Below are 27,055 nucleotides of genomic sequence, written 5' to 3' on the forward strand. Positions count from 1 at the left end.
CTGATTCAACTGAGTGGGAGTGCTGTGTAATCTTTGAAGAGAGTAATGGAGCAACAGCAGCTATTCAGCAGCCTGAATGTTGTTTTTTAAAAAAAGAAAAAACAAACAAACAAATAAAACCCCAAACCTGAGAAAAGAAGCTGTTTTCTGCTCTGCGAGAGCCTCTACTTGCAATTGTGTGGTTTTTTAATGTAATTGTTTATACAGTTTGTAACAGGTTTTTTTCTCTGAATTAATAACTAGTTATAGAAAAGTAGTATCAACGCTTGTGGACAATATACCACTTTTACTATCTAAACACTTTTTTGATGCTATTTAGTGTTTGGGAAAACAACAGTGTGGGCCATTGTTTCTCCCTTTATTTGTCTCAGGTGGGAATGTTTAAAATACACCCAGAGATTCCTGAATCCATGTCTGCAGAAGCCAAGGCTTTCATACTGCGTTGCTTTGAACCAGATCCTGATAAACGAGCTTTTGCTCATGAACTCCTTATAGATGAATTCTTGAAGGTTTCAAGCAAAAAAAGAAAGTCCGCATCAAAGCTTTCAGGTAAGCGTTGCTAAACTCAATCTGGAATTTCTGAAACTGCTGATTTAGTCTTTAAGATGAGCACAGCAGATCTCCATCCCAGCTGAACATTCAGTTGTAACCTTCTGTTCTAGCAGCTTGCTGCAGAAACACTGTTGTAGCAGAATTCTGTTGTCATGTTGTCACAGAGGTGATTTATATAAGCATTTCTAATAAGGTTTCTAAAAGTCTGTTTATGGTGTTGTGCAGCTTTTGTGGTTTTGCTTTTGTTTTTTTTTTTATTTGCATATGTTTTCATTCAAAGAATGTCTGCATAGAGTACATCTTGTGTAAGGTTAGAACATGATATTGAGCCTCAGGGGAGTTTTCTACATGAGCAAAATAATCTTTGTCCCATAGCAAATGTGCATGCACTGCATTATTTTTGTTTCATGTACTCATTTCCTGTAGTGTTCTAAATTATGGAAAGTAACAAAGGAGTTTTGAGAGTATGAATTGACATATTCTATGTGTATGCATATACACATATGGAAATATCTTCTATATATTGTTAGCACAATACCTAAAAGAAATAAAAATACCAGGTAAAGGAGATGACATTGGATGAGCCCTTTTAACATAGTTTCCACACACCCCCTGCGGGTTAAAATTAACTTTCAATTGCAATAAATTACAGTTTTAGAGATCGCAGACAGGAGAGTCCAGATAGCCCATAAAAATGGGAAGAGAGTTATCCTTTAGACTATGCTTATTTTCTCAGTTAATTTCAGCACTTTTAACTTTCTTTTTTCTTTGCTTTTCTCCCACAGTTCTTTCAACTAACACAAATGGTGAGTTTTAACGTACTTCTCTATGAAAAAGTAACTGTGTAGACACTGTGGTTATTACTTATTCTGGCACAATTTGTCACACTAAAATGCTGCAAAGGGAAGTGGGCACAATTATGAAAATAAGTGACCTTTCTCTGTTAGGAACCTCTAATTCATTGTGCAAATTTAACCTATTATTTGTAATCCTACCGGACTATGGCTTAATTGTCTAGGCAGGTGGGTCATACAGGCTTGAAGAGCTGCGTTGTTATTACAGGGCCATTTAGTGGAAATCTGAACAGGAAACCAAATAGCTGTTTTATAGTAGCAATAGAGCCAAGGTTTGTAGAGAAAGATAACACAGAATTTAGCCTAATGAAAATCTATAATTGAAAAAAGTGGAATGTATTTGAGACCCCTTGTCAGGCCGGGGTACAGGATAGTCATTTCTTTCAGGAAATGAACTGGGGACAGCTGGGGGAGCGGGGGGAACAGAACAAACACATAGTTACCTTCATGCTGAGTTGCTATCAAAGTACATTTTGAAATGTGCACATGTGAAATAGGTATGAGTAGTTTCTTGCAGCAGTAAGGTTTGCTGGATTTAAAAACAAAAGTTCTGACTTAACATGCGTGTTTATTATTAATCAAAGACTATGAATTAATTAAACTTGTACAAAACAATCTGATAAAGAAATGTATCTTATGTGTTAGAGCGTATATATACTTATATGTATCATATATATATTTATGCACATACATAAAATTAAGATCTTGGAAGGGGCTTGGATGACTTACCCTGTAGAAACATTTTGCTACTGCTGGAAGTGCATACTGATGATATGAGATGCACATTCACTGCAGTGAATTTATGTAAGTGAACTTGCAGAGAGCCCAGCATTGCCATATCTCGGGAAGCTTTTGTATAAAAACATAACTGAAAGATAACTGTATGCCAGAAGAATAAGCTTTAGGAGTTTTCTTGTCTGTTTTAATATTTTGTATTGGTGTGGAGGAAGACTGGAGTCTTTCTGTTTCCTCTGAAGGAATAACCTTTTAACTTCAGAACTGTGATGGCACTACTAAATTCTAACTTCTGAATATTCCTGTACAAATAGAGTATCTTCGGAGTATATCCTTACCTGTCCCTGTTCTGGTGGAAGATACAAGTAGCAGCAGTGAATATGGTTCTGTCTCACCTGATACAGAATTAAAAATTGATCCATTCTCTTTCAAAACAAGAGCCAAATCCTGTGGAGAAAAAGATGGGAAGGGAATCCGGTCCCTTTTTCTGAGGTAAAGAGCTATCTGGCATTTATGTTACACAGTAGACCTGGAATGTGTGCATTGGGGTGGTTCTTATAAAGTTTCTTTTCACTGAGTGTCTTTCATTCAGCATCCCAGATGAAAATTTTGAGGATCACAGTGCACCTCCTTCACCTGAAGAGAAAGATTCTGGGTTTTTCCTGCTGAAAAAGGATAGTGAAAGGAGAGCCACCCTTCACAGGATATTAACTGAGGACCAAGAGAAGGTGGTGAGGAACTTGATGGAAGCTTTGGCTCAGGTAAAGTAATTTGAGAAGGCAGAAAAAAATTTATACAACTTGAAGACTTATCTGCAATTAGCTGGAACTTTTGAAGCTACACATAGTAAAGCAATTAAAAATAAAGTTTGATTAAACTAGAAAGCATGCACCATGTAAGCTTTCACAGTTTATTGTTTTATTTGGGCTATTAAAAAATACGCTTTAAAATTGTTTATGCTGCATTACATATGCCTTTTGTGTTGTTTGTAAATACCATATGTATCCATGGATATTAGTGCTGGCCAGACAACAGAAAAACATGTTTTCATGATACTATATTTTGCCAGTGATTTTTCAAATGGGACTAACTGAGGCTGTCAGGTCAACTCACGTAAGATAGATCATCCCCAGGAGGTGATTACTTTGCCATCCTTTTAGAGTTCTGTCTTCTGGCTGACTGGTTTGACAGAGGGAGGTTGAGGTCTTTTGGCCCGCTCTGGCCTTATGTTAGGTTATTGCGTAGAAAAAATGGGACTGACTGGTACACAATTGCCTTCTAGCCAACAGCCATAAAAGGGGAAAGAGGGGGCTAGGGAGAAAATTAATTGCAGCTATTCCTCACAGCAGTTGGGAGCACATATGGAGGGGAGGGAAGATGGAGTAACAGTGGGAGCTACAGCAGACAACAAAATAATTGCAGAATGACCTTTTGGCGCTCCTTTGTGGGCATGATTCACGATGATGTATCCGTTCAGGATGACACCGAATAAATTACAGGTCATGACCACACTGCTGAATGTTGCAACACCGTAATTGGATGACATGATTTTTTTGTTCTTGTTTGTAATGTGTGTGTTAGTAGTTAATTGACTCACTTCATTCTCAAGGTTAAGTATTGCTGGTCGAAAGCATATTTGTATAAAATGCGACAACTCATCTTCTAAAGATAGTACTGTTTAGAAACTGATGCAAGCCAGTATGATTCTTATGCATGTACTACAGTTAATGTAATTGGAAATTGCTGCTATATCAATAAAAAGAGCTTCTAACTCTTGGTGGGGGGATGAAGGAACCCACAGTTGTCCTGGTAACTATAAGAAGTATTAAAATAGAAGGCAATAAGAGAGATGCCTATGATCTGTGCTTTGCTGGAGTGTTGCTGTAACAGACACAGTCGTTAGCACGTGTATGAAAGGAATAATCAGTGATTGTGAGAGGCTGAAACTCAATCACAAGATCCATAGAGGGTGCTTGGTGTTTCATGCCTTCCTCAGCTGGGGCTGGAACAGCCCAAGAGGAGCAGAGACACACAGTTGTAGAGCCAGAGAGCTCAAAGCACATGTGCATGGGACTGTCTGCCCTTCAAGAGGATGCAGAACTCAGACTCCCAAACATTGTTTTCTTCCTTGAGAGAGGGACCCTGGTCAAAGAGTAGGAAACGTACTCAAACCGCTAGAAAGTGGTAGTAACTGCAGTTAAGGGGAAGTTGAGTTGGCTTCTTGTTATGTCCTGCTTAAATGCAAGTTACCAATGGATGGATGCCTGACTTGCTTGTTAGGCCTCATAATGGTTTATGCTTTGATAGCTCTTTACCCCTCACAAAAACTTTTCTTAAGAACAATTTCAACAAAGTCATTGGGTGTGGGGACTAGGGAGGAGAATGACCCTCCCAAAATAAGTCAGTGTACCTTATTAGGGAACCATACTGTTTGCCCTGTCCCCAGCATGCCTTGATGGACTTGGATCTTCTAGTGTAGGGCTACAGTGTGTTGTGTGTCCACCTATCTGCCCTAATGGCTTTTTAATTGTTTACACGAAAAGGAGATCAGCTACTGCAGGACAGAGTGAGGGATCCACTTCAGTATAGCCAGTCATCAGATGAATTCTCCAAATCAAAGTGGATCAGGATCAGAGGCTAGGATCATTTGTCTCAGAGATGGGTCCTTTAGTCAGTGGAATGTTTGAGTGCTTTACAGCTTTTTCTTTTTTTTAATTAATCTCTCTCTCTCAAATAATGAAATTATCTTTGTTTCATCCTGATCAGAATTAATTAACTATAGTTAAAACCTCAATGTTATTGGCAAGCAAAGTTCTTGATGTCTGGCCAGCTGTAACATTCATGGCATAAAACTGGAAAATACAACAGAACCAAACACCGTATGTCCTTCTGTTACAGAAATCAATATTAGATATCTTTAGTCTATATAAATACTTAAATTCCTTCAGAATAAGCATCTAATACTTCGTGTTGAACAACTAGTATGGTTTCCTATCTCTGGCTTAATTTTAAGATTTGGAATTGAAATTTCTATTCAGCTGACATAACTTTATACAGTAAATACAGTCCTCTACTTCCTAGTTACTTATGCTGGTTATTCTGGTGAATGCTTTTGAGCTTTTTGCTACTTTGGTAGCTCATGCAAAAACACAAAAGCTTTTAAAAATAGGTATATGAATATTTTATAATGGAAAGGTGACAGATTTGTAGACCTACTCTAAGAATAGGTAAGTGTAAAAGTTCCATATCAAGGGAAATCATGTAGGAAAGAACCAGTCTCTTTCTGAGCCTTCTATGTAACTTTGACTAATGCCTTCTTTTAAATGCTACTGTGGGAGTTTGCATGTTGTCTCTCAGAGGCACTCTGAAATTAGAGGCACTGCAAAGGACATGTTTGTTTGCAATTAAGAGTAATTTGTAGTATTCAGTGCACAGTATATTTATTCATATCTTTTCACTCCTGTACAATGAGACATACAGACTATAGTGTGCACATATACTTCAGCAACTGATATGAAACAAAGTCAGCTATTTGCTCATCAAGTAATCTGCATCAGCAGGGAGCTCAGCAGTAGAACTCTGTGCTGTAGTTACACTGCTACCATTGTCTGACCTGCAGCTGCACCTTTCCCTTAACTGTAGCAGTAGAGCTTCTGAAAATCCATATTGCCAACTGATGTTATTGGTTAAAGTCCCTCTGGGTGTACATTTCAAAAGATGGCTATCAAAACTATTTGTTTTCCTTTCTCTTCTACCAGGGAGCCGAAGAACCCAAGCTGAAATGGGAACATATCACGACGCTTGTTTCCAGCCTCAGAGAGTTTGTACGGTCCACTGATCGTAAAATTATCGCAACCACTCTTTCAAAACTGAAACTGGAGTTAGACTTTGACAGCCATGGTATCAGTCAAGTGCAGCTCGTCCTGTTTGGTTTTCAAGATGCTGTAAGTTGTCACTTTTAGTAAGAACTTTGTGCACCAAAACTGCCAAAAAACACCCTAGAAGCCAGAAGCAAACAGAACTTCATTAACTTCCATCCAGAGTTACTGAAACAATAATATTTGAGGGCTTTGAACCTGTAATAACAAAAACCCAGCCCACACCCATGACCTGGTTGGGTTGCCACGTGTCCTTTGGCAGGACACAGACCCTGAACACAACTGTTGAGATTTTGCTGATTAAAGTTCTAGAAGGTTCAGCATGGTTGTGTAAACATTATGTCATAATACTAAAGCAGGAGAGCCTTTTTAGAAAAATCTTATTTTGGAGGGTTTGCTGGTAAATAAGAATGACACTGAGTGTCAGGCTTATCCTACATAAATGCAGATTTCTTGAACTTGACTTGTCTTATAAAGTAATACATTAAACCACTCTATACCCGCAATAGTAGTCTGTCTACCGTATAATACTGTATTGAGTTCTTTATCTGGTATTTTTGGTTAACAGCCGATTTCTGCCAAACTAGACATTTTCATTTCAATTTATAATAGGCAGGATAAGAAGGAAGAAAAATAGGTTACTTTTCTGTCAATAATTAATGCAAAATTTATTATTTCCTACAGTGAGCAAACACACACATGGCTACCCTTTAAAAAGCTAGTTTACTGAAAGCAAATGTTTTTTCTTCTTAAGCTATGTATTTAAATGTTAGTTCACAAGCAATTAGGTTTAATGATTAAGATGAATAACCAAGGAGGGTGCAGCTGTGCTGGGCGTAACTTGTCCAGACTGAAGTCATGTAGTAAAAATGAAATGACAATCCAAGCAGGCATTTGGGGTGGATGATTCTACTAGCATTTAAACCTGGAGCACTCTGACAAGTAAAAGAGCTGTCAGGAAGGATTGCATAGCATGTAAACTGTTTGTTGCATAGACTACACTGACAAGAATTAGATGCTGTTTACAAAAAAACCCCAACTAATGTGTGAAATGAATCTGTAAAAGAAAGGTTTCCACAAATGGAAGTTTTCTCTTTTGAGTCTTCACTTTGAGTACACTTCAGCTCTCCGTTCTACTTAGCCTCATACTACTACTGTTTTGACACTTGGAAGGAAAAAACTAAACATACAAGGTCAAGAAAAAAATTGAGGGGGGAAAGGTACAACTATCTGGGTTGGTTTTCTGATGGAGACGTTGCTGGCCATCAGTTGGTCAGCGGTAATAGCCCGAGTCATAGTCTTTTCAATAAAAATTTTACCCTCTTCTGTTAAGTTCATCATTACAAATTGCCGTTTTTTTAACTGATGTCTCTTTCATTACTGTCTCTCTAATACTTAACTAAGATAACCCACAGAAAGTTCAAAGAAAAACTTTGCTTTATATGTGCCCAGTCTTAATTTTGTTGGATGTACATTATATTTCTATAGTAGAACACTGAAATCCAGATCAGTATCAAGACCCCAGATACTGCAGAGACTGGGATATTGCTAAAAGTGAGGGAAAGTAGTTCCCTTGTTCTCAGGACTTCATAGGGTAATCTCGGGTAACAAGGTTTAATAATCACAATATCCTCATTGGAGCAACCAAGAAAAAGTAGGTTTGTGCTGTAATCTAAATAGCTAAATCACATTACTGTGTATTGTTGTGTTCTTGAGAAAGTTACGTCATGCTGCTTCAGTACTTAAACAGGCTGCACTTAGCTAAACACGTCGATGTCTTGGTGGGAATCAGTACGGGAAGGTGTACAGTGCTTGCAAACAGGAGTGGTGCTGCCTCGGGGGGGCCGTGGGAAGCCTTTGGGGCCCTCAGGCAGCTGCTGCCCAGGTGCCAGGCCCAGGGCAGGCTCCCCTGGCACTGCTGGCAGCGCTCCGAGTCCAAGCACGGTGTCCAAGTGCCATCTCGTGGCCATTGGCAACGGAACGGAGGGGACACAGGTACTGCGGTGGGTTGACCCTGGCTGGCAGGTATAGGAAAGCCCCTACCCAGTCTTGTTCACTCCCTCCCAGCGGGATGGAGGATGGAATCGGAAGGACAAAAAGTGAGAAAACTTGGGGGTCAAGATAAAGGCTGTTTACGTGAAGGGGAAGGAAAAAAAGAACCCCAAACCCCACAAATGATGCAAAAGCTGTCACTCACCACCAGTAGACTAATGCCCAGCCAGTCCCTGAGCAATGGCTCCTTTGGAAAAACTACCCCCCTAGTTTTATTGCTGAGTATTATATTATATGGAAGGGAATATCTCTTCAGTCAGTTCAAGTCAGCTGTCCTGGCTGTGTCCCCATCCAGCCTTTAGTCCACCCCCAGCCTACTCGCTGGTGGGGCAGCGTAAGAAACAGAGAAGGCCTTGACACTGTGTAAGCTCTGCTGAGCAATAGCTAAAGCCTGGGTGTGTTATCAAGGCTGTTTTAGTCACCAGTCTGAAACGTAGCACCATACGGGCTGCTGTGAAGAAAATTAACTCTATGCCTGCCAAACCCAGTACAGGTACCTGTGTAAATTCTGCATTACTGAATACTGTTACTTTGGGCAGTGATAATAATATGATTAATAACATTTATTAACTCTTACATATCTTCTGAAAGCATTATTTGTGTAAATTCAGTCATTTTTTACAGAGCGGTTATCACAATGTGAGAGAATTAAACTAACCCCTTTTTTAGGAAGACCCGAATGAAGTATCTTCTTGTCACATTTTTTAGTAAGCAGTAGTTGCTACTTTTTTAATAAGGCTTTGAGTAGCTTCATAATTTTCTAAATACAATAAATTGTATCTTCCTGCAACTTCTCGAGCTGTGCTCCTACAGAATCTGTTGCTTTCAACTGCTTCCATGCCCAGAATGTTTTGTGCTATTGCCACTTACCGTGGCTAGGTGTTTCGTTGTAGCAGTATCACCCCACCTGCTTTTTCTGTGTCATTTGGGAGTTGGAAAACCATTCCCCCAACGTGGAGACATTCTTGCAAGTGGCATGGAGCATCCATAGAGGCACCTGGGAATATGGCTAAAAGTGGTTTGAAAGCAGGCCTGTAGGGAGTTAAGAGCAACCCAGTGTAGAAAACTATCTCATTGTAAAAAGTGGAAGGAAATAGCACAGCATACAAATGAAGTCCCCTGACTATTTAAACTAATGTTAATTAACTATTTTCTGAATCAAGAAGGAGCAGCATTTCATTAGTTCTTTGATATTTCCTACACTTGTACTTTAAAATAGGTAAGTACTCTCAGAGCAAGCAGTGAAAATTATGCCAAAACCCAAGATTAATTAAAGTTACAAGTCTTTCATAATATAGTCCTTGGTATTTGTCTTGCTTGCATTCTTTAAGTTTCTCTCCACACCCATGAAGCTTAAATAAACTTCAGTATCACAGTCATCAATAATCACCTAACAGGAACTAGTACTTGGTAAAAAATACAAAATAGTGCATGACTTGTAATAAAATGGTGGAAGTTGGCAATGTTGCTATTCTTTAATGACAACATGAAATAGTTTTAATCCCCTGCTTTGATACAGGTTCTCCAAGTTCAAACACTTTAGATATTGCTGGTATGTATTATCATTTTAAGTTGGGGGGATATAATATCTGAACTGACTTCTCTGTTGCTAGGTCAATAAAGTTCTCCGAAATCATAACATCAAGCCACATTGGATGTTTGCATTGGATAGCATAATCAGAAAAGCTGTGCAGACTGCTATTACTATTCTGGTCCCAGGTGAGTCATGTTTTAATATTCAGCAAGTATTTATTGGCTGATCTCTTTAAACATACTTTAGAGCTGTGATTATGATGCTTTGTTTAAGATTTTGAAACCAGCAGTGGCCTTTTCCCTGTTCACTGTCTGTTCTGCAACTCAAAAACTAATCAGTGTATTGTCCAAGTTATTTTGGAAAGCACCTTTCCAAGATGCGTCATCTAAACAATTCTGCAACGCAGTGAGCTGTAATAGGCTAAGGTGCTCTGGGTCCTAATCTTTTTTGAGGTGCGCAATGCTGCCTCTTGAAATCCAAAGGACAGACCACTTGCTAGCACATGCTGATTTTGGAAGGTGTTTTACCAAGTGCAGATTAATGATGTGCTTTTTGAAGTACTCAAAAGTCTCTATGGCTCCTGGTCAGAAGCTGTCTAAAGAAGAAGAAAAAAAAAAAAAAATCTGCGGTTTGAATGTTATGGAAGTAGAATGCACAGCATAGCTGAGGGAAGGAGTCCGTGTAGAAGAAACTGTAGCTCATTCTGTTTACTACTCTATTTCCAGAGTTAGTTTCTCTGCTGCTTCTTGGCTTCTAAGCTTGTGATTCCACCATTCCCTACACTGGAATTAATGGTGAAATTTTCAAATATATGATTTAATGCTTTAAGTCTGAAGTCAGAATAATTATATTCCTGTTTTCTGTAGTGGGTTAAGTCTTAAATTATCAACAAGGGGATCTGAAAATTCCAACAAAAGTTACAGCTCTTCCTGTTCTCCTTGGTATTTTCCATATCCCCAGCACAGGCAGTGAGGCATAAACAGGGTTTCTGTGTTACTTTAGAGTCATAAGGAAAATCTGTCCTTTGATTAGAATGCCAAACACCTTTAACAGGCGTGTACTTTATTGCTGTATAATAGGAGTACTGCAGAATTCCTCCTTAAAAGACTCTTCTTCCCCATACAGTTCAGTATCAGCATTAATTGTATGTGGTCAAGCTTAAACAAAAGCCTCTGTGCCCTAGGAGCTTTCGGGCACTGATCATCTGCCTCTTCCCCAATTGCCTTACCCTACTTCTGATTGCTGCCCCTTGCCTTTGTCTAAATTTTTTTCTCCCTCCCCGCCCCGCCCCAGTGATGTGAAGATTTATCTCTGGCCTTAACCCTTCTAAAAGTTGTGGGATGTTCGAGTCGTACAAAGCAGATGTGATGCAGAAGTTCAAAGCAGATTCAGACATACTTGCCTAGCAATATTTGGGTAACTGCTATATAAGAAATCTGCTTGCTTTAATTAGAGGAAGCATGGCTCCGTTGATCTTAGTACTTTCAGTCTTGAAAAAGGTATGTAACATTGAAATGAAGAGACAAAATGGATCAAGGAATGAATGTCCCTTTTGTAAAGAAGAGAAACGTACTTGTTAGTTCTTCAGCAGAAAGGACAAAAACCAAGTGCGATTCAGGAAAAAAGTATGTTTTGGTGAGGAGACTAAAGGGAGTGCTCAGCAGTAAGAAGTCACAATTGAAGGAAGGAAGGAAGGAAGATTTATATTAAATGGTTAGAATTAACAAGCAGATGTTGTTGCAATAATAGGTTTTGTAGGAGTATAAGATCTTGTTTATATATCTTGCGTACCTGGTAAGCTCTGGTAGGTAGTTTGAACAGGGAATAACAGAAACCAGAGTACACGTATAGCTTTGCGTCTGCTGTTTTGTGGATGCACATCATTATAAAATAGGCAATGTTGTCCCTGAGAAGTAGAAGGGAAGTGTGTTACTTCTAATTGTTGGGAAAGGGGTCTGTTTGTTATTTCCTCCCTATATCTTTGGATACATTTTTTTTTTTGTAAACACGGTATTCTTATAATGAGAAAATGCTAAATATGCCAGAATAGCAACAACAACAATAGCTGGATATAAGAGAAATAATAGTTATTTGTTTAATAAAACATTTCCAGTCAGACACATAAGAAATTACAAACCACTGAGAATGGAATAAAGTGAAAGAAAGTACTTCTGCTGCACATAGTACTTCAGCACAATTTGACATGAAATGCTAGCCAAATCTGGAATCCTATTCATCCAGATTTTTGTTTTTTAGAGCTTTTGAACATTTGATAGGCTTGTAATTAGCATAAACTAAGATGCTGTTATGGTCTGAGTCATCTTAAATCCCTAGAAAATACCATCTGTTCTCTTGCTACAGAAATTTCAGGTCTGGTTTAACCAAAACTGTAGGATGATCTGTAAATAGTCACTTAGATCTGCTTTTGTTTTAATGTTTAACATCTTTAATGTCTTTTCTTTTGCTTATATTTTAATGTTACTAATAGAATTGAGGCCACATTTTAGTCTTGCATCTGAAAGTGATACAGCAGATCAGGACGATATAGAAGCTGAAGAAGATCAAGATGAACATCCTCAGAATCAAACTATCCAACAGCCGTGCATTGTCATGGAAGATGCAGTAGCTACCTCAGGTGTAAGCACACTCAGCTCTACGGTATCCCACGACTCCCAGGCTGCTCACAGATCACTGAGTGTCCAGTTGGGCAGGCTAAAATTAGAGACAAACAGGTAAGTCTGGACATCAGGAGACACTAGCCTACTCGTGACAGGATGTATTGTTTTGCTTTTAAAACGTGTGTGCTAGAATACTAGTGACTGTATCAAAATTCCATAGTACTGTAAGCTGTTCACTTAGATGATGGTCATTGTTTAGCTGTGACTGATCACACATTGGTTTTATTCATTTCAGAACAATAGTGATGCAAGTTAAAGTCAGTCTTGATTTCAGGTGCTCTTTCAAGGAAGGTCTGAAAAAACTGAGCTTGCTGCCAAGCTTCTGCTTTTTCTCTCCTTCATATGCTGTGTATGGCTGATGAATGGTGTTATGTTTTGTTTCCATTAAGGCAGAACTTGCTGTTCTTTTCTATAGTTATTCTTGGGGAATGAACACAAGCTAGTCAACAGCCACACACAAACTCCACAAGGAGAGTGCTTCAGGCTTGCTTTATGCGCTGCAGCAGGATCTGTGCTTAACAGCAAGCATTAACTTTTTATAAAATAAATTTTGTTCATCAGAGAAAGACAGGAAAAATAGGTGTGTTGTTTAAAAGAAGAAATAAGACAGACATTTGGATAGTGGATTTTTTTCAGAAATACACATATTGCACTTCAAACCTCAGAAGTGGTTCTTTCATGTTTTTTGTTTGTTTAAGAAATGTCAGAGACAAATCTCTGTCTCCATTATTTTATCCAAATAGTCTTCTGTATAATTTTGTTTTCTTTTCATTAAAATGTATCAGACAGTCTGTTTAAAGTAGGTATTTTAGCTTTTGCAGCATCTGATTTATGACATTGGATTCTTACTAACCTCAGTAAATTTTGAGTATGACCTTGATAGAAAGAGAACGTCTTCAGTAAGATAGTAGTTATGCTGCTAGAATGTTCTTTGTAGTTATTGTTCCAATTAAAATTGAAGCGTTAAATTGCACTTTGCTTTTAAACGTCCAAGAATTTTGCCATAGTTAGTGTAATTCATTAGACTGTACTGTTTTTAATAAAGCATCAGTATTGTTGAGGTCTTATGTTACAATTCACTTTCTTGCTTGTGATGACCACTGAGAAATGTTTTGATTGCCTTATTGATACACTTAAATAAATACCTACATAAATAATTTAGATTGTCTCACTTCACTTCCCAAGTTTATGATGGGGAGTAGCACCAGAAGTGATCCATTTGTAAAGGTACTGTTTTCTAGCACTTTGCTTTTGTAAATTTCTTAAATGCTTAGCCTTTGGCCAAATAATCATATCCTGTCATTTGTGCAGAAGTTTGAGATAAAGAATATGGATGGTTGTTTAAGTATTAATTAAAGCTTTATTGGCATAAGCAGCAAACTGTTATCGAGAGAAAATAGTTGATTATTTTATTGGCCCCGAAGGCCTTTTTCAACCAGACTGGATAGAGGAGGAATAAATTAACTGAAAGGTGGTTGCATACCTGTCTGGACAGAATATCAATCTGCACTGAGATTAACCAAGCTGTGGGTGCGAGTAGAGGCACAAAGCAGCTCTTTTCACATGCAGGGTGAACAGACTAGTTAAGAATTGTTAGCTCAGGTGTGGAAGCACTCAAACGTAACTATGCTGCTGGTAGGCCTGCATGCAAGCTGAAAGTAGGGCTAGATGTTTTCACAAAGTAATCATACGGGATGCAGTTTATTTCTGTGCAAAGACAGGTAAGGTGCTTTTGTGGTACATTCTCTAGCAGAATTCTAGAACATCCCTATCTTTCAGTGTCCCAGAAAAAAGGTTGCATCCTATGAAACAATCATAGGCAAATGGAACAGTTACTGCATAGTTCTCAGGCTGACAAAGGCTTCAAGGCAGGAGTGAAGGTGCTGCAATTCTTTCAAGGCAGAACTTCCTAAGACTCAGAAGTGAGTGATAGGTTTATGAGTGTTCTCCATGTCCAATTTCTCTGACCAAGTTCCTGAATACATACTGTTCACAAGACCTCCTTCTTACTAAAATGCTTTTCTAAAATACCAAAATGCAGCAGTTTCACATACTAATTTTCCATTGTATTCTGATTATTTTCCTTTGATCAGTTTGAAAGGTACTGACCACTGAATCTCTCTGGGTTTCTGTCTGGGTTTGTGTTATGAAGGAAGTCAAACACAGGTTCCAATTTCTTTCTGTTTGACATTCTCAAAAGTAATTGCTTAGGAGAGGACACAAGGTATTTTGCTGCCTCTTTTCTCACTCTTTATATAGCACAGGAGGGTAGGCACACAGTGCCTTCTCATATGTGAGGAAGGGACAGTCCTTGTGTGGATGAGAATGTATTTTCCCCATTTAAGAAATGCAACCGTAAGTTTTTGCCACATTTTCATCACAGCTCCACCCTTGCCATACCTTTGAAAATGTCTGCTGGAGAGATGTGAACTGGCATTTTTCCTTACAAAGGATTATGTCACAAAGTTTAGCCCTTGGTTTATGAAACACTTTGATGTTTGTTCTTCTCAGTTTACACAGTTTTGTTTAAAGCAGAATGCTGGCTGTAGAAATTTCACTAAAATTTTGTACCATACCACCTGTTTAGTGGGTGGATGTGTATATGGAGGCTGATGTGTCTGGGCCTTTTTTGGTGTTTTTTTTTTTTTTTTTTAAACAGCTATAGCTTTAGGAACCAGTGAATGTTTATGTCTTGATATAGGTCATAATAAATTTATAGTGAGAGGATATTCCTATGAAAGCTGAAGAAGTCCGTCCTTGTCTCTGTCAAGAAGGTTTCCAGTTTAAGTATTGTAAGATCTGTGCTTTCCTGAAAACTTGAAACTACTTAAGGAAATGTGTGCTTCCTTCCTGTTACTTCACAGGTTGTTGGAGGAGTTGGTTCAAAAGGAGAGAGAATTTCAAGTCCTCTTACATCAAGCTATAGAAGAAAAAGATCAAGAGATCAGAAACCTGCGGCTTAGGTCACAGCCAATAGGTAAGTGAGAATAGTTTTCAAGGAAAAATTTAATACTGGCTACAGATGAAGACGGTGGCAGCTAAACTTCTGTTCTTTTTATTGAGACAGTCTCAGCAAAGATGCTTTATTATGCTGCTTCTGGTAGGGTTTGCTTTGAGGTAAGAATATACATTGTGGAAACAAATTACTGAATTTGTTAATCACAGTAGAAGTAATGGCATGATTTAAATATTTTTGATTGTGATTATATGGAAGCATATGAGGCTCATATCCTACAGAATAAATTTTATTTCTGAAGAGGATAATCTAGTATGTTTAGGAATGTGTTCTTTAAATTACAGACTGTTCCAATTGTTATACTGAAAGTTCAAAACAATCTAATTGGTGAGACGTAAATACAACTTAAAGATTACTGAGGGGAGCTGAGTTTGATATGTATCTGCCCTGAAGAAGGTGGAAGTGCTAAGGCAGTTTGATGTTTCTGTGTAATATGCTTCAAAGAAGTGTTGCTTTGCAAAAGCAGCTGACCCTCAGTCTAAGGCATTGTCTATGCACCAATTGCATGAGTTACGCTGAACAGTTCAGTTAAATTGGTGCAACAACGTTAGTGTAGGAACAGTTACAGTGAAGTTGATGTGCCTTGTACTAGTAAAGTCCTTTTCCAAAGAGGACAGAAAATGTATCTGTATCAGTGTTCACACTACTTTAACTGTACCCCTAACCAGGTAGAGTAATTGGTGTATAACTGTCTATAAACCGTAATTAAGTGTGTGCTTTGGGAATTGACATTTATCTTCATTTATGGGGATACTGGTATTCTAAGCTCACTGAAGAAAGTGCTTCAGCAGTCAAAAATGACAAGAGGTTGCTTTGGCAACACAAAACCTTTTCTCAAAAATGCTTGTTCTAGATATTCCTGGACTGTCTGTCTGTCATCGTCATTCCACTGGCACAGGGACTGAAGACCCTGATCTCATAAACTGGCTGAGTGTTCAAGGAGCTGATGAGGCCACAATAAACAAGGTAGCAATGATTCTGTTCACTCTCTGTACACAGTTGTGGTACTGTTTTGTGACTCGGTGCAAGGAGATACCAAACCTTTTTAATTACTTCAGCACATTTTGAGAGATGAATTTGTTTTCAGAGGAGAGGAAAAAGCCATGAATATGAAGGCCTTCATAAAGATACAGTATTGTTAATAATTCCTATATCTGATTATGAACATGGGAATAAAATGTTCTGGTAAATAGACAGTATTGCTTTGGTTCATAATTTTTCAGTGTCTTTGCACACTGCAGCAGTTCCTGCTGATTATACCCTGGATACAGGGTAGGTGTTTCACCCTTAGCAGCTAACTGTGTTGAAGTGAAATCTCCTGAAGTAGATTGGTCTGCTCTGCAGCAAATTACATAATTTTAGAGGTGTTGAGCATCTGAGAATTACTGCTGATTTAGGAAAGCCTGCATCTAGTTATCACTCCTGCAGATCAGATCAAAGGTTCCTTGAAATTCAAGTACATCAAATTTAGATGCCACTTTTGAAAAGGTAGGTCTTAACTGTTGTTTTAAATTTCCTCATGGGTGAAATGTGGTATTAATTATGCTCTAATTTGTGTTCGTTAAAGCCTGTGACTCTGAGATACCAGTGATAACAATAGAAATGCCACTTGACAAAAGCTTTGAGTAGCTGTAAAAACATGACACCTTTCAAATTGTGCCTGGTATGCCAATATAGAGTATGCAGTATAAAAATTAAGTAGTTTCACTGTATTTCTAGAAACAATGTGGATTGATCTGTTACATGTACCATGTTTTGGCCCAATTTTAGGTTTCTTCTAAACTTAAACTTCTATTTTTCAGGGCAGATGGTATATAAAACATATTAAGTTAGATTATATTTCTAACAAAATGTTTATTTCAACTTCTTGTTGTAGTTCTTGGCTGAAGACTATACATTAATGGATGTTCTCTGCTATGTTACACGAGATGATCTGAAATGTTTGAGACTGAGGTAATGCTTCACAGTTAAATGAACTGTGCTGAGCAGGAGTGTGTTTTGTTACAAGCAAAAATAACTAATACTAAGCCTCTCTTTATTGGATTGTGCAGTATTCATTTAAAATAAGTAACACTTTCCAGTATGTCTTTGTATACTGATGCATTCCTGATAAGCAGCTGATAGTTTAAATTTTAAAATAAGCTTTTCTGTTAAAGGAAAGCAAAGTGACAGTTTTAAAGTAAAGCTTTTACCCTATACCTGGAGACACTGGATATCCCATTAGAGCCTTGCTTTTACTTTTAAAAGGCAAAGATAGCAAAACTTTCTGTAGTTTATCATCATCATCAGACTTTAGAAATACTACTCATGGACTGCAACTAACACTGGATTTCATCTAATCATGCCAGGTGTGTGGGTCACTGCAGAACCAAGGTTAAGTAGAAACAATAGAAGTTATCAAACACTCTGTGTGTGTGCAGTCAGTTTTAAAATAAATTACCACAAAAAATTTTAAAAAAACCCATGCAAGTGGTAAGATTTTTTTCATAATTGACATTTTCATAATGTTAGAAGTCTGCTGTGGGTTATGCAGGTCTTCTGGACCAGAAGTCTGAATTCCAGAAAGCAGGCATCTGAAAAGGGGAAAGATTGCCCTTGTACTGTAATCAGAAAAGGACTCTGTTCTCTATTTGAGTATTGCGTGTTGAATTTCACCTTTGATCAGCCTTCCCACTGAATGTCATTGGTCAAAAACAGAGCAAGAAAATCAGAAGGCACCTAAATTGGAATGCTTTCAGGCTAGAGAGTATCTTTGTACCTGAGCATCTTTGTGATTTCTGTTCTTTACAGAGGAGGAATGCTATGCACACTCTGGAAGGCCATCACTGACTTTCGGGAGAAACACGCCTGACACTGAAATTTTTCTTCACTTCTCTGCAGAGAGGAAAAGATTTCCTTTCAGCACAGAGCAGGTGTGCTGTCAGAAGGACTGTTGCACTTTAATCCAGTATTTGTTTACCAATGTTAAAAACACTGCAGCTTCCTGACTGCTTTTAATCCTATAATCCATAAGGAATCTGTAAACAACCTGCAACATTATTTTACTTTAAATGTTTTTTAATGGAAGTTTTTCAGAAATGTAAAAAACCCACCAAAACCCATTATAAACTCATCAGATATTGTAGTTAAAGTAACTAGATGTTAATTTCATGAAAAACTGATGTAAGATTTCATGTGACTGTACATCACTGGAACAAAACCAAAATGTGACAACAACTTCAAGTTTCTTTTCCTTTGTAATATATCTCAATAATCTGTAGTAGAACATTATAATTTTGATCATAATTAGATATTTTTCTTTTAGTGTGTGAGACCTAAAGGTAACTGTTTTTACCTACTGCCATACATAGTTTAATATGTTTATTTTTGGTAATTTAAGTTCTACAGTGCATTTGTTTTAGAGTTGTTTATGTACTACTGAACTGTACCAGTTGCATACACCTGAACCACAGTAATGTTAGCTTGTTCTAAAGCTATCTCTGACATACACAGTTGAAAATAAAAAGAACCTAAGACTTAATTTTTTTCCTATATTTTTGGACTTCTAAAATAGTAAAGGTGTAGAACTGGAAAATATTGGAATAAAAAAAAGAGGAAAGAAATCATACTGAGTATCAAGGGAACCTTTCTGACACATGTTAAAGTTACTGTGATTTATATTCTTGGGTTTCCTGTTCGGTCTAATTTCTGTACTGACAATGCAGGGCCAAACAAAATTCTTCTCTGGGTGCCCTACTTGACTTGAGAAATGAATGTCCTGCCTCCACGCACTGAATAGTCATTGTGGCCTGTTGTTTTCTTCTGGTTTTGTTTATGCAATGTCTTTTCTCACATACAAGGAAAAAGGATGGTGGATATTCCCTGTTCATCCACTCTCATTGTCACTCCAGCATCCTAGCACTGGGTATCATCAGATTCTTATGGGGCAGCTGCAAAAAATTCCATTGTGAGTAAGGCTTGCCTGGACAGAAGCTGCTGCTTTCTTCATAAGCCTTGAAAAATTCAGGGCGTAAGCTGTTCACTGATTACAAGTCTAGCAAGTATTTTCAAAGAAAATTAAATAGTTTTGTCTAAACATAAGCATGTTGTCCTAACATGTATGTAGTAATTTTTGCTGACTAAAAAACAACAATTATGTATATAAAAAAAGGCCAGACAAAGAACTGCAGATTAAATAATTTTAGTTAGATTTTTTTTACTCTGAAGATGGTTCCAGTGATGTTTGGGCACAGATAGATTCAACTCACTCTGAAAACGTGACTACATTTCAGGAGAAACATAGCTGATGTTTAACAATTTCTACTGCTATTACAGCAGAAACCAGTACACTTTCAAGGTAGTTTTAAGCACTGGAAAGACCAGTGGTGGAGGCTGACTTGCAAAACCCAGAGCAACTAAGAAAACTCTACCCATGGAAAAGTGACCCTAGGGCAAAGAACTCCCCTAATTTGAATTTTGTGTGAAACATGATCCTGTATCAGTCTGTGACTACAGTTTGAAAACCTCTGATTTCATGCAGCATGAATAGACCACAATGTAATTGCATTGCTTTATTTGTGTGTTGATACTTTGAAAGCATGCAGCCTGTTTCTCCACTATCTATGACTCAGGGTGTTCAGTAATGCCAGCTATGTGTAAGCAAAGGGAGTGTGATCGAGGAATCATTTTAATGTCTCTACGAGACCTAGCCTGGCACCAGCTGGGAAGTAATTCCTATAGTTCACTGCTGGCCTCACCAGACCCAAGGTAGCTTCTGCAGACCTGCTCAGCAATCAGTTCTGTATTCTCCACTCGATATCAAGTCTGATGCAGGCCTAGGCTGGGCCGCGTGCACTTACGCTACTTTAGAGATCATGAATTGGTCTGAATGTTGTTCCCTGAACAGCACAACTTATCCATCGATGTACTAGATCTGTGCAGAAAACCTTATGTAATATCCCCATTTCAGGCTACTTTGTATAGATTGTGCCAGACACATTACTTTTTATATCCTCAGACAGAATGTGAAGAAACATTTCGGGACAGAGTGCATCAGATGGGTTAGCCTGGGATGACTCAGCCTGGCTCCCTGAATATGCTGGTGAATGCCTGCATGGACTGCAAGCGAGGGATTTGAGATTACGTTGTAACAACATGTTATGTTTTAGTTCAGGATTTTGCCGAGGACAACCTTTCGACTATAGGACATACCACTCCCTTTGAGTTTGGATAGCCTCTTGGTCCTCGACTAGTGCTTTTGCAATCCAGGGCTCAGGTTGACTGCAAGGTACCTTTCCACCTCTGTTAAGAGAGCCAGGCAGAATGCAGAAGTGAAAGGTTGACCAAGGAAGTGCTGGTTTTGGAGTCCCTTGTACCTTTCAGCGTAGAGCCTAGCCTGTTCTTGTAGCATGCACGCATTCCTGTCCACAAACCACAGGGCACATTTATCACCCAAGCCCCAGCTCAGTCTGTTTTAGAGCACATATGGCTCCTGGTGCAACAAAACATTCATCCTCCCTTCCCGTGGCAGAAGATCTCATGCCCTGAACTTAGCTGTCTGCGAAAAGAAGACGTTCTGCATGGTGGCGGACATTTGGTTTGTCGAGCGTGCCAGACCAAGGGAGCTGCACTTCTCCATCCACTTGCCTGCGTGCGTGCCACAGCTGCATACCATGAGTTCCCCAATTCATTCACCCTTCAACTGTAGTTTTGATCGTAGGTACTTACCTGCAAGCAGATGCAAAATTAAATTATGTTTTAATCCAGACCTAGAACACTTTTAAGAGAAATGTTCTTATAGGATGCCCAGAAGGTAGCTTAGGCCAAGTTTAGGCAAACTCAAGGGAAAGGTAACAGCATCGTGACCTTTACAGAAAGGACTGATACGTTGATAACTCTTCACAGAGCCATTTTTTTGGAAGCCAGGCGTTGCAGGCAGCTTAGGGTACATACCCAGCTGTTTAAAAGCGTGTGCCGTACTAACAAGGCTACAGCAGTACAGTTCTTTCCCAAACAATGCGGCGCACGGCCTGGGCTTGTGAGGTGGCCACTGCTCCTCTCACCTACCAGCCAGACACCGGCAGGGAATTGGAATCATCCCGACAACCTGTTGTTTCTCTCCGCGCCGGCACCTCATGAGCTATGCCAACGTGGCGGGGAACTGTCTGAGGAAAAAAAAATACGCTGGGTAAAAAACTGGTTGGGTGGCCAAGCCCAGAGAGTTGTGGTAAATGGAGTTAAGTCTAGTTGCCGGCCGGTCACGAGCGGTGTTCCCCAGGGCTCTGTTTTGGGGCCAGCCTTGTTTAATATCTTTATCGATGATCTGGATGAGGGGATTGAGTGCGCCCTCAGTAAGTTTGCAGATGACACCAAACTGGGTAGGAGTGTTGATCTGCTGGAGGGTAACATGGCCCTGCAGAGGGACCTGGACAGGCTGGATCGATGGGCCGAGGCCAACTGTATGAGGTTCAACAAGGCCAAGTGCCGGGTCCTGCACTTTGGTCACAACAACCCCATGCAACGCTACAGGCTTGGGGAAGAGTGGCTGGAAAGCTGCCTGGCCGAAAAGGATCTGGGGGTGTTGGTAGACAGCCGGCTGAACATGAGCCAGCAGTGTGTGCAGGTGGCCAAGAAGGCCAACAGCATCCTGGCTTGTGTCAGGAATAGTGTGGCCAGCAGGAGCAGGGAGGTGATTGTCCACCTGTACTCAGCGCTGGTGAGGCCGCACCTGGAATACTGTGTCCAGTTTTGGGCCCCTCAATACAAGGAGGATATTGAGGTGCTGGAGCATGTTCAGAGAAGGGCAACAAAGCTGGTGAAGGGTCTGGAGCACAGGCCTTATGAGGAGCAGCTGAGGGAACTGGGGTTGTTTAGCCTGGAGAAGAGGAGGCTGAGGGGAGACCTTATCGCTCTCTACAACTACCTGAAAGGAGGTTGTAGTGAGGTGGGGGTTGGTCTCTTCTCCCACGTAGTTAGCGATAGGACGAGAGGAAATGGGCTCAAGCTGCGCCAGGGGAGGTTTAGGTTGGAAATTAGGAAAAATTTCTTCATGGAAAAGGTGGTCAAGAATTGGGACAGGCTGCCCAGAGAGGTTGTGGAGTCACCATCCCTGGAAGTGTTCAAAAAATGGGTAGATGTGGCACTTCGGGATATGGTTTAGTCTAGTCTACCCTTGATTGGTTTAGTGTGGGCTTGGTAGTGTAGGTTAATGGTTGGACTGGATGATCTTAAAGGTCTTTTCCAACCTAAACGATTCCATGCCTCTATACACCTGGGGGAACAGCGGTGTATCGACTAGACCGGGGCTGCCGAGGGAGCCGGCGGTGCAGCCCCCGCCCTGCGGGCGCCGCTGAGGGCGGCGGGGTCGTGTGCCCGTGAGGGGCGGCCATTACCCGCCTGCGGGCGCCGTTCGCGCCGGGCCCGCCCTCACCTGCTCCCGGGCAGATCCCGCCGCCGCCGGCGGAGGGGGGACGTGGCGCTCTCACCTGCCCGGGGCCGCGGCTCCGCGGGGCGGAGCAGCCGCGCTGGGCGAGGAGGAGACATGGCGGAGGCCGCGGGCAGGAGCGGCGGCTGCCGGCGCCCCGCAGGTGAGGCGCTGCCGGCGGTTGGGGCGGGGGGGAGCGGCGCGGCTCGGCGGCTGCGGGCGCCCCTGCGCAGCGGGCCGGCTGCGGGCGGCCGTGAGGAGAGGGAGCGCAGCGGGGCCTGGCGGCGGCCTCCTCCCGCAACAGGTGCGGGGCTGCCCGTGCGGTGAGGCGGCTTTTCCGCCCTTCCCCCGGGTGTCACCCACCGCGGGCCGCCGCCGGCGGACCCTGCCCAGAGCCAGCCGGGGGAGCGGCCCCGGGCAGGGGCGCCGCGGCCCGTCCCGGGCGGCGGGCAGAGCCGTGCCAGCGGGGGCGGCGCGTCCGGCCCGCGCCCCGCCGCACCGGCGGGACCCCCGCGGAGGGGCCTCGGCCGGTGCGCGCCGTCGCGGCCGGGGCAGCGTTGGTCGTTCCGAGACCGCTAGCTCTTAGGGCTCGGTGTGCTGCGGGGCGCCTTCGCTGACGCGGGGGTGCCCAGCCGCGACGGGGAGGCCCGGCCCGGCCCGGCCCGGCCGGCGGGGAAAGGGGCCCGCGGCGGCGGCCGCCGGGCTGCGGCGCGGGAGGCCGGGGCGTGCGGGGCAGCGGGTTTTGAACGGGACTTGAGGTAGCGGCGAGCTCCTGCAGTTAGGGTGAATACCTGCAGCATCCAGCTAACGGGGACGCGGTCAGCCCCGGCGAGGGAGGAGGGGTGTCTCGGTGGGGTGAAGGTACCGGTAGCTGTGCCGCGGCGGCGGCGGCGGGCGCCTCTCCGAGCGAGGCCCGGGGCCTGCGCCCGGCGGCGGGCGGTCTGCAGGAACGCGGGGTTTTGGCTGCGCCTTAAAAGCAGTGCAAGCGACGGGCTTCTGCAAGCCCATACTCCCTGTGGGGAAAGCAGGGAGGTGTCCTTACATCTCCTGTAAGGAGAGATGTGCGCTGCAAGAGCATTTTAAAACGCTTTTATTTTGTCCTAAGGGCGAGGAGGGTGCAGGGAGGAGATTTTGGCTTACGCAAGCGGATCGACCGCTGTATCGCTGTTTTAGGCGCAGATACTGTTTGCTTTTGCAGGCAGTGGAGGGGTTGCCTTTCTGGCACGTTCACTGGGAGCGCTGCTTGCTGGACTGTGAAGTCTGACTCCAGCTTTCAGTCCTCTCCTTTTTTTCTTTTTTTTCCTCCTTCCACAGTACAATTCCACTCACCCTTTGCCAGTCCTTCATTTCTCCAACATACGTCCAAGTTTATCTCCGAATCGCAGAGCGAGGTTTTTCATCAAAACAACATATGAATAGGCCATATGGCTGTTGGTTAATTAATTGTGTTTCCACAGTATAATATTTTTAACACACATTTTATATAATGTGGGCATGCAGTCACAAGCAACAGCTGTGTCCTGATGCTGCCTTTCTTTATTAAAGTTAGAAGTATAGTGCTTTTGCTCAGAAATCCTTTTTACAAATCACTCCCAGCCATCACTGTAAAGTTCAGCTTCAGAAAGGATGTGCATCTGTTATCCTACGTGTTTCAGAGTTTGCAACCACATTAACTTCACTTTCCACAGGAAGAACTGGCTGTCGATGTCTTTTTAAAGCCAAGTTTAACAAACTCTTCTCAAGTTCTTTATCTTACATTGTTGATGTGATCATTCTTTTAAAACTGTGTTATCAGTCTTTTTTTTTTCATCATTTATCAAAACTGGAGATGAACTGCCAGGTGATATATATTTTACATATGTATAGTTTTAAAAGGACTTACGTGCCTAGATTTATGCTGAGTTTGCTCTGTAGCTTCATTTCAAGTTACTGTGTTGAACTTTTACTCATTAGCACGTATTTGTAGACAGGAGGTGGATCTGCTTGCATGAGTTGTTGCGTATTTTGAGTTTAAATTGCGTTGTGCTGTCAAAGTTCATTCAAAACTTCCTCATGTGTGAAATGCCAAAGTTAAACTTCTTCTGTGAAGCTGTTCGTCTGTTGAGGTTCTCTTAGGTCTCGGAGTTATCACAGGGGCTGCTTTCCAGGCGTTCACAAACAGGAACACCCTCGCAGCATGTCAGGGAGCTGCTCCGCAGCTGTTTGGTCTGTCCGTGAGCGCGCAGATGTGTGTGCCCAGGGAGGGCCGTGCCGATGGCTGCGGTCTGCTCTGCAAGTGGAATGCCCGTGTCAGATCCGGCTCCTCAGGAAGGTCAACCTCCCATCCTGGTTTGGTGAAATTACCTACTGGTTGACTTACTGCTCCTGTTTAAAAACCAAACCAAAACAGCTAAATAGCTGTGGTGTGGTGTGTGTTTGGTGGTTTGTGGTTTTTTTTTTTCTCCCCTCCTGTGGCTAGATATACAGACTTTCAGAGCTGATCCTGGGGAAAGCTTTAACAGGACCATGAGGACTTTGCAGAGAGATGTTATAAGTGGATCCCTTTATTGCTGGGCAGATGGTCTGCTCCACTTATAGCTTTCTTCAGGTGAATGGCTTGATTACCAGGATGAGGGTGTTTTTTACTCTACCATTCATAAATGCATAGATGGTAAAATGAGTACAGTGCTAAGGGGGTACACTCACTTATACCAGTTAGAATTTTTTAATCACAACTACTTGAGCATCTTAAAAGTGCGAAAAAGCTTTTCAGTGATGCCTGAGATGAGGGGCCCTCTTGTGGGGAATACCAAACAGAGCAGCTTCTAAGGCACCTTATTTTATGGCTGCCTGCCTGTAAACATAGGCATGCCTCTGCCTGGGAGACTTCCCCAGGAGCGCTCTGGGCCACCTTGGCCAGCTCTGTGCACAGGTGACAATTTGCGTAGGTGCTGGGAGACCAGAGAGAGCAATGCGCTTGTGTTGTTGCAAAAAAAAAAAAAAAGTTGATGTAATGATTTTGCATACTCTTGTAGTTAGTGTTCTCTTCTAAGTTTGATATTATTCTGTTGTTTTTGAGGCAAAGCAAGTCTCCACTTTAAATGATGTCAGTGCTAGCTGGCTTGTTACAGCCAAACTCTGAGGTGTTCTCTCTGTAACAGCTGGTGAGACTTTTCATCTATCACTTGTTTATCCTGGTATTTTCTCCATCTGAGAACAAATCAAGTCTTAGCTTATTGTGTTACCAATTTTTTTAACAAATAGATACTTTATCAGGGAAAATGCAAAGGTATGGAAGGAATACAGTAGATGGCAGCTTAAAACGCTGTCTGGTTCCCCACAGCTCCTTCCCAGTTGTGATAAAGTATTTTGGTGGAGAGGATTTATGGTTTTTTCACACGCTGGGTTTGTCTCTGCCTGGCACAGATGGCACAGGGTGCTGGTGTCAGGGGCGGGGAGGGCTGTGCCTGGCTACCTGCACCGGAAGGGGGGAAATGGCCTGGCTCTCTGCTCTGTGGGTTAGACGTCCCGAGGGTTACCTGTGCATCCCGAGGGTCACCCGTGCTTCGGCAGTTGCACTTTGCTCTGGCTCCTAACTTACGCCTCGATTGTCAGAGAGCAAGGTGTCGTGAAGGTAACAGCGATTTGAAGCAAAATGTTATATTGCTGTGATAGTATAAGCTTACAAATGCTAAAAGTGTAGCAAGTGTGTATGTTGTTACTTTAACTTCCATCCATAATTATTTAAATGTCAGCCCTATTGTGAATATTTCCTTTTAATATATAAAGTGAGGCTCTGTAATTCTTCTGTTGCCGCCCATCGCTGATTAAAACCTATTCAAACAGTGAAGTTCTGTACCAGATCTTACAATTACTTAGTTGATCCTACAGTAATAATTTCCTCAGTCAGTAGTGTAGCTCTGAATGCATAGAGACTCTGATTTATCGGTAGCTTGTGGAATGAAAATGATACAACTAAATTAAATTTGAAAGTGTGGCTGAGAGGGTTAAAATCACTATAGAAGCCATCCCTCAGCTTTAGAAAGCTGGTCAAGTACTGTCTCTTGGTATCTTTAATTGGCCAAGTAATGTTTGTGCAAGGACTACACACTGTGGAAAAGTTTGAACAAGGCTTTTTATAGGTATATTGTGTAATGTGAGTCAGGCTGTCTTTCTCCACCCACCTACTCCCAGCACTGCTAGTGTAAAAAAAGTGGTGGAGGGGGGAGAAACCAAAACAAAAACCCAAACACAAAGCCAACCAAACCACAAAAATTAATACAAAAACCAAACACTGCCACAAAAAACCCCTCCGGAGTTCATGAAAAAAACAGGCCTGTTAAATGATGCTGGAGCAGCTGGCTCGTGTGCTACT

General features: G+C 41.5%; 1 protein-coding gene across 1 annotated transcript in view; it reads left to right on the forward strand.

Moving 5' to 3' along the window:
- The window catches only part of MAP3K5 (mitogen-activated protein kinase kinase kinase 5), a 107,020-nt gene extending 88,819 nt beyond the window's left edge, over nt 1-18,201 (forward strand). The window contains exons 20-30 of the mRNA XM_075706853.1: nt 372-549; nt 1,338-1,358; nt 2,456-2,633; nt 2,734-2,902; nt 5,900-6,085; nt 9,685-9,790; nt 12,094-12,337; nt 15,148-15,260; nt 16,153-16,265; nt 17,176-17,252; nt 18,090-18,201. Coding sequence (XP_075562968.1) covers nt 372-549; nt 1,338-1,358; nt 2,456-2,633; nt 2,734-2,902; nt 5,900-6,085; nt 9,685-9,790; nt 12,094-12,337; nt 15,148-15,260; nt 16,153-16,265; nt 17,176-17,252; nt 18,090-18,150 — 1,446 coding nt within the window. The 3' untranslated portion in view covers nt 18,151-18,201. The remainder of the gene's footprint in view (nt 1-371; nt 550-1,337; nt 1,359-2,455; nt 2,634-2,733; nt 2,903-5,899; nt 6,086-9,684; nt 9,791-12,093; nt 12,338-15,147; nt 15,261-16,152; nt 16,266-17,175; nt 17,253-18,089) is intronic.
- Nucleotides 18,202-27,055: the final 8,854 nt, after the last annotated feature.

The sequence above is a fragment of the Pelecanus crispus genome, chromosome 3 (genome assembly GCF_030463565.1).
Source record: "Pelecanus crispus isolate bPelCri1 chromosome 3, bPelCri1.pri, whole genome shotgun sequence".
NCBI classification, from domain to species: domain Eukaryota; kingdom Metazoa; phylum Chordata; class Aves; order Pelecaniformes; family Pelecanidae; genus Pelecanus; species Pelecanus crispus.